Source organism: Rhincodon typus, chromosome 5, assembly GCF_021869965.1.
Source record: "Rhincodon typus isolate 14 chromosome 5, sRhiTyp1.1, whole genome shotgun sequence".
In the NCBI taxonomy this organism is placed as follows: Eukaryota; Metazoa; Chordata; class Chondrichthyes; order Orectolobiformes; family Rhincodontidae; genus Rhincodon; species Rhincodon typus.
In genome coordinates this window covers 518,142-525,666 of record NC_063336.1, presented here as the reverse complement: position 1 = coordinate 525,666, position 7,525 = coordinate 518,142, and the positions used below count along the sequence as shown (strand labels likewise).

Sequence of the window (7,525 nt, the reverse complement as noted above, 5' to 3'; positions counted from 1 at the left end):
AAAATCGGGAAAGTAGGACCAATCTGAGACAAGGAATTAAGAGGGCTAAAAGGGGTCATGAAATATCTTTAGCAAACAGGGTTAAGGAAAATCCGAGGAGACGGACATGACGGATGTTGAGGTTAGGGATAGATGTTTGATTACTCTCGGTCAGGTCGGCATAAGGTGGGGGGGGGGGATGTGTTGGGTATTCTAAAAGACATTAGGGTGGACAAGTCCCCAGGTCCAGATGGGATCTATCCCAGGTTACTGAGGGAAGCGAGAGAGGAAATAGCTGGCGCCTTAACATAGCTTTGCAGCATCCTTGAGCGTGGGTGAGGTCCCGGAGGACTGGAGAATTGCTAATGTTGTCCCCTTGTTTAAGAAGGTTAGAAAGGATAATCCAGGTAATTATAGACCAGTGAGCCTGACGTCAGTGGTGGGGAAGCTACTGGAGAAGATACTGAGGGATAGGATCTATTTACATTTGGAAGAAAATGGGCTTATTAGTGATAGGTAGCATGGTTTTGTGCAGGGAAGGTCATGTCTTACCAACATGGTAGAATTCTTTGAAGAAGTGACAAAGTTGATAGATGAAGGAAGGGCTGTAGATGTCATATGCATGGACTTCAGTAAGGCATTTGATAAGGTTCCCCATGGTAGGCTGATGGAGAAAGTGAAGTCGCATGGGGTCCAGGGTGTACTAGCTAGATGGATAGAGAACTGGCTGGGCAACAGGAGACAGAGAGTTGTAGTGGAAGGGAGTTTCTCAAAATGGAGAACTGTGACCAGTGGTATTCCACAGGGATCCGTGTTGGGACCACTGTTGTTTGTGATATACATAAATGATCTGGAGGAAGGTATAGATGGTCTGATTAGCAAGTTTGCAGATGACACTAAGATTGGTGGAGTAGCAGATCGTGAAGGGGACTGTCGGAGAATGCAGCAGAATATAGATAGATTGGAGAGTTGGGCGGAGAAATGGCAGATGGAGTTCAATCCAGGCAAATGCGAGGTGATGCATTTTGGAAGATCCAATTCAAGAGCGAACTATACGGTAAATGGAAAAGCCCTGGGGAAAATTGATGCACAGAGGGATCTGGGTGTTCAGGTCCATTGTACCCTGAAGGTGGCAACGCAGGTCGATAGAGTGGTCAAGAAGGCATACGGCATGCTTTCATTCATCGGATGGGGTATTGAGTATAAGAGTTGGCAGGTCATGTTACAGTTGTATAGGACTTTGGTTCGATGACATTTGGAATACTGCGTACAGTTCTGGTCGCCACATTACCAAAAGGACGTGGATGCTTTTTAGAGGGTGCAGAGGAGATTCACCAGGATGTTGCCTGGTATGGAGGGCGCTAGCTATGAAGAGAGGTTGAGTAGATTAGGATTATTTACATTAGAAAGACGGAGGTTGAGGGGGGACCTGATTGAGGTCTACAAAACCATGAGGGGTATAGACAGGGTGGATAGCAAGAAACATTTTCCCCCAGAGTGGGGGACTCAATTACTAGGGGGTCACGATTTCAAGGTGAGAGGGGAAAAGTTTAAGGGAGATATGCGTGGAAAGTTTTTTACGCAGAGGGTGGTGGGTGCCTGGAACGCGTTGCCAGCGGAGGTGGTAGAGGCGGGCACGATAGCGTAATTTAAGATGTATCTCGACAGATACATGAATGGGCAGGGAGCAGAGGGATACAGATCCTTGGAAAATAGGTGTTCTTTGTTCTTTCTTTGTGCTTACAGCTGGACAGCCCCATAATGCCCCATCCCTCCCAAGAGACCTTCCCTGACATCCCCCATTCCCTGCACCCACTAAAATCCCCCATCTCTCCTAGCATCCCCGACTGTGGTGGCTCAGCGGTTAGCATTGCTGCCTCGCAGCACCAGGGACCCAGGTTCGATTCCACCCTCAGGCGACTGTCTGTGTGGAGTTTGCACGTTCTCCCCGTGTCTGCGTGGGTTTCCTCCCACAGTCCGCAGTGCGCAGGTTCGGTGGATTGGCCATGGGAAATGCAGGGTTACAGGGATTGGGTATGGGTGCAGGTCTCAGTTGGATGCTCTTCGGCAGGTTGGTGTGGACTCAATGGGCTGAATGGCCTGCTTCCTCACTGTAGGGATTCTATGATTTCCCCTAGGAAGGCTATTATTAAACTGGAGAGGGTTCAGAATAGATTTACCAGGATGTTGCCGGGAATGGAAGGTTTGAGTTATGAGGAGAGGCTGGATAGGCTGGGACTTCATTCACTGCAGATTAGGAGGTTGAGAGATGACCTGATCATGGTTTATAAAATCATGAGGGGCGTAGATTGGAACAAAGAACAATACAGCACAGGAACAGGCCCTTCAGCCCTCCAAGCCTGCACTGACACATTTTGCCCTTCCACACTAAAACTGTCTTCACTTACAGGATCCGTATCCCTCTATCCCCTTCCTATTCATGTATTCATCCAAGTGTTTCTCGAATGCTGCTACTATGTTTCCTTCCACCACCTCCTCCGGCAGCACGTTCCAGGCACTCACCACCCTTTGTGAGAAACACGTGCCTCGCGCATCTCTTTTAAACTTTGACAACCCACCCAACCTCGAACCTGTGTCCCTGAGTAATTAACCCCTCCACCCTGGGAAAAAGCCTCATACTTTCCACTCTATCCGTGCCATTCACAATCTTATAAACTTCTATCAGGTCGCCCCTCAATCTCCTGTATTCCAGTGAATACAAACCCAGTTTATCCAACCTCTCCTTCTCAGGTGAATAGCAAAGGTCTTTTCCACAGGGAATGGGAATTCAAAACTAGAGGGGCACAGTTTTAAGGTGAGAGGGGAAAAATTTAAAAGGGACCTAGGGGGCCAGTTTTAGTGTGTGTAGGGAATGAACTGCCAGAGGAAGTGGTAGATGCAGGTACAGATACAACATTTAAGACCTTTGGAATGAACAAGAAAGATTTAGAGGGATATAGGCCAAATGCAGGCAAATGAATCTCATTTAGTTTGGGAAACTTGGTTGGTGTGGACAAGTTGGACCAATGGGTCTGTTTCCATGCTGTATGATTCTCTGACTGTCTTCCCCAATAACCCGCATTCCCCCAACACATCACCCCACTCCCCCACCAAGCATGTACCCTCGTACCACCCCACCGACAAGTCCACCTGACTCCCCTCCTGAAAAGACCCCCTGTCCCCCCCATTACCCACCGACACGTCACCCAGTCCCACTCCTCCGTCCTCCTGACAAGTCCCACCATCACCACCAAGTCCCTCCCTCCCTCCGACACGCTCCCCCCATTTCTCCCCCACCGACACGCTCCCCCCCGACATATCCCCCTCCTCCCAGTTACCTTGCTGATGCTGATGCGCAGTTTGTTGCGGTTGATATCTGTCTCATCCCAGACCTCTGTTTCAAAGACCAGGTTTGGTGGCACTGCAGTCATGTCAGCTGGTTTACTGGGTAAGATTGGGGGAGCATTCTCCTGGTCACTCAGATGCTCATCCTGTAGGACATCATCCGTGTTCTCCCGGAGCACATCACCTGGTACCGGGGTCACATTGATCACCCTGAAACAGGAACAGATTACCAGCTGCTGATCAGCACCGCCCTAGGGCATACAGGCTGCCAGGCCAGAGGCCTGGAAACCCCAGGACTAGTGGAGCAGGGACTGGAGACCAAGAAAGGGGGAGACTGGAATGGGGAGGGAAACTGGGAGAGCGGGGAACTGAGGGGCTGGGAGACAGAGTCCAAAGATGTGCAGGTTAGGTGTATTGGCCATGCTAAATTGTCCCGTAGTGTCCAGAAATGTGTGGGTTAGGTGGATTAGACATGGGAAATGCAGGGTTGTAGGGATTGGGCAGGGGTTCTGGCTGAGATGCTGTTTGGAGGATCGGTGTAGACTCAGTGGGCTGAATGGCCTCTTTCTGCACTGTTTGGATTCCATGATTCTAACCTGGCCCACATGAAGACATGCCACCATCCCTCACTCCTCTGATACCGACACTACCCTTCCCACTGAAACAGGGAGCGAGACACCTACACACCCTCCCAACCCTGGGGCCGGTGTGGACTCACCCAAACATGGCAGCTGTCTGCTTGGTATGGAGCTGGGCCTGAGTGGGTGTGCTGGTCGACAGTAAAATATCAGTGCCACCCTTCTCCCAGTCAAAGGCCTCGTTCTCTGTGATGTTCCGCTCTTTACTGCTGTTCTCCAAGACAGACATGATCAGCTGCATTGGGGGGGTGAGAGGGAAGTCGGGGGGAGAGAGAGAAGGACAATCAGTGCAGAGCCAGATGAGCCACAGTTCCCAAACCCTGTTCTTACAGCCTGCCGTCCACAGCCAACCTCCCCCGCCCTCCCCCCCCCGTCCCCTGCCCACTCCCCCCCCCCATCCCGCTACACTTCAGAACAGACGACCACTCCTTCCTAACCAGGGCTATGTCACATTTTATACCTGTCCTCACAGCAGGAGACAGTCTGGAAAGGCTGGAGAAGAACAGCTGAGTGTGAGTGAGGAACTCAGTTACGGACACCTAATAAGACAGTAAGCATTAATGAATCCTGTTAACTCTGCTGCTCCTCATTCCTTCCACCCTCACACTTCTGATCACTCCCAATTTGATGGGATTCTCAGTTAGCAAATACAAAGCTGCAATTCTAGAAGGAAAAGCAAGAGTGAACCGGGAACTCCAGGCCACTTAGCCAGTCACAGGAAAAATGCTGTTTTTTAATTACATTCACAGGATGAGGGTGATGCTGACTGGGCCAGCATTTATTACCCATCCCTATTGGTTCAGAGGCCAGTTGAGAGTCAACCATTGCTGTGGGTCTGGAGTCACATGTAGGACATTAGTGAACCTAATGGGTTTTTCTCGACAATCGAGAATGGTTTCACGGTCATCATTCGACTCTTAATTCCAGGTTTTTATCGAATTCAAAATCTCACCATCCGCTGTGGAACCCTAGTACCAAGAATATTACCTTGGGGTCTCTGGATTAATGTCTACCAACAATGCTGTGAGGCCATTAATACCCCTCAGAGCCACTAAAATCATTTTAAAATTCTGAGAGAGGGATAAGCCAACAATAATTAAACAAGTTAAGGTGAGCGTTAAATTGAAAACAAAAGGAGACAAAAGTCAGTGACAGCCTCAAAGACTGGGATAAATTTAGAAACAGGCAAAGGAAACTCAAAATAATGACAGAGAAATTAAACTATTCCTCATTAGTTTGCCGTCATATAAAAACAGACAGTAAGAGCTTCTTTAAATATATAAAAAAGGAGAGAGTGGTCAAAGTGAACATAGGCTACTTAGAAAATGAATCTGGTGAGACAGTTATAGGGAGCAAGGAAATGGCAGAGGAGTTAAACTGATCTTGTGAATCAGTCTTTACAGTGGAAGATATTTGACACATCCTATTAACACTGAAGGGGAGGAATTAAGTCTCAACACCATCACTAGAGAAGTAATAGCTGATAAACTAATACAGCTAAAGACAGACAAGTCCCCTGACACTGAATGTTTGTATCTTAGGCTCCTAAAATACTTATTTTTATGAAAGAGAAATTGTGACTGACTAATTTATTAGAGTTTTTTGAGGAAGTCTCAGACAGAGTGGATGGAGGGGAACCAGTGGATGTGTTGTATTTGGAATTCCAGAAGGTGTTCAACAAGGTACCTCAGAAAAGGTTAAGTCATAAGAGCCCACAGCATTGGAGACACTGGATAGAGAATTGGCTCATGGGCAGGAAACAGCGAGTGGGGATAAGGGGATCTTTGTCAGGTTGGTGACCTATAACCAGTGGGTTCTACAGGGATCAATGCTGGGACCACAGCTGTTTATAACATATATGAATGACTGGGAGGAAGGAAGTAAATGTACTGTCACCAAATTTACAGAGAACACAAAAACAGGCGGAAAGGCAGGTTGTGAGAGGGATGCAAAGAGGTACTGATAGTTTAAGTAGTGGACAAAACATTGGCAAATGGGGTATAATGAGGGAAAATGTGAAGTTGTTCATTTTGGAAGGGCGAGCAAAAGAACAGTGTTACTTAAATGGGGAGAAACTGCAGAAAGCTGCAGCATAAAGGGATTTGGGGGATGTTTGTGCACAAAACCCAGAAAGCTAGTACACAGGTACAGCAGGTAATCAGGAAGGTGCAGGGAATGTTGGCCCTTATTTCAAGGGGGTTGGAGTATAAGAGCAGGGAAGTTTTACAGCAACTGTACAAGGTGCTGGGGAGACCACATCTGAAATACTGTGCGCAGTTTTCGTCCCATTATTTAAGGAAAAATATAATTTCATTGGAGGCAGTTCAGAGAAGGTGCACTGGGATGATCCCTGGATGGGAGGGATTGTCTTTATGAGCAAAGACAGGTTGGGGCTCTACTCCCTGGGGTTTAAAAGAATGAGAGATGATCTCATTAAAACATCTCAGATTCTTAAGGGGCTTGACAGGGTAAATGCTGAGAGGATGTTTCCTCTCATGGGAAAGTCTAGGACCAGAGGGCATAGTCTCGGAGTAAAGGGGCACCAATTTAAGACTGAGATAATGGGAATTTCTTCTCTCTGAGGGTTGAAAGTCTTTGGAATTCCTTGCCACAGAGAGCTGGGGTGGGGGGGTTGTGTGGGGGCGGAGTCCTTGTGCATGTTTAAGGCTGAGATCGATAGAATCTCAATCAGTCGGGAATCAAGGATTACAGGGAAAGGGCAGGAACGTGGACATGAGGAATGTCAAATCTCCAACACTCAGTACGACCCTCCCTCCCCCTCCCCCCCCCAAGACCCACCCTCCCTCTCCCTCTCACACTCAGTATGAGCACCCCGCCTCTCTAATACCCTGCATGCTGCACACCCTCTATCCCCAGGAGATACGGGGCTGGATTTTGGGAGATGTTGGGTGATCAAGCTGTTTCACCTCGGGTCTGGGAAGACGCAGAGTCAGTGTGGGGAATACAGAGCAAGCTGGCTGCTTCAGTGTACCTGGTAATCTGGTTTGGTGAAATAATCTAACGTGGAGACATGATCCAGGAAGCTGTGGAACTCAGACGGCATGTGCTTCAGCAGCATCCGGTGATCATACTTCTCCTTAATCAGACCGACCTGCTCCTGCAAGGAGAGGCAGTGTCATCAGGCACATTCAAACAGAGACACAACGGAGCATTAAAACCCATTCACACAGAGCTACACACACACCCTGACAGAACTGCGCACGCGCTCACACACACACCCTGACAGAACTGCGCACGCGCTCACACACACACACCCCCCGACAGAACTGCGCACGCGCTCACACACACACACACCCCAACAGAACTGCACACGCGCTCACACACACACACCCCGACAGAACTGCGCACGCGCTCACACACACACACCCCGAAAGAACTGCGCACGCGCTCACACACACACACCCCGAAAGAACTGCGCACGCGCTCACACACACACACACCCCGACAGAACTGCACACGCGCTCACACACCCCGACAGAACTGCGCACGCGCTCACACACACACACACCCCGACAGAACTGCGCACGCGCTCACACACACAC

The 7,525-nt window shown here is 49.0% G+C and overlaps 2 protein-coding genes across 2 annotated transcripts in view; both read right to left on the bottom strand.

The window, feature by feature from the left end:
* The window catches only part of LOC109926169 (calpain-1 catalytic subunit-like), an 8,949-nt gene extending 7,210 nt beyond the window's left edge, over positions 1 to 1,739 (bottom strand). The window contains exon 1 of the mRNA XM_048596606.1: positions 1,724 to 1,739. Coding sequence (XP_048452563.1) covers positions 1,724 to 1,739 — 16 coding nt within the window. The remainder of the gene's footprint in view (positions 1 to 1,723) is intronic.
* A 484-nt stretch (positions 1,740 to 2,223) lies between these two features.
* The window catches only part of LOC109924352 (tau-tubulin kinase 1-like), a 17,590-nt gene continuing 12,288 nt past the window's right edge, over positions 2,224 to 7,525 (bottom strand). Inside the window, exons 8-11 of the mRNA XM_048596605.1 lie at positions 6,955 to 7,080; positions 4,043 to 4,197; positions 3,318 to 3,534; positions 2,224 to 2,253 (exon numbers count right to left, since the gene is read on the bottom strand). Of these exons, the coding sequence (XP_048452562.1) occupies positions 2,224 to 2,253; positions 3,318 to 3,534; positions 4,043 to 4,197; positions 6,955 to 7,080 (528 nt within the window). The remainder of the gene's footprint in view (positions 2,254 to 3,317; positions 3,535 to 4,042; positions 4,198 to 6,954; positions 7,081 to 7,525) is intronic.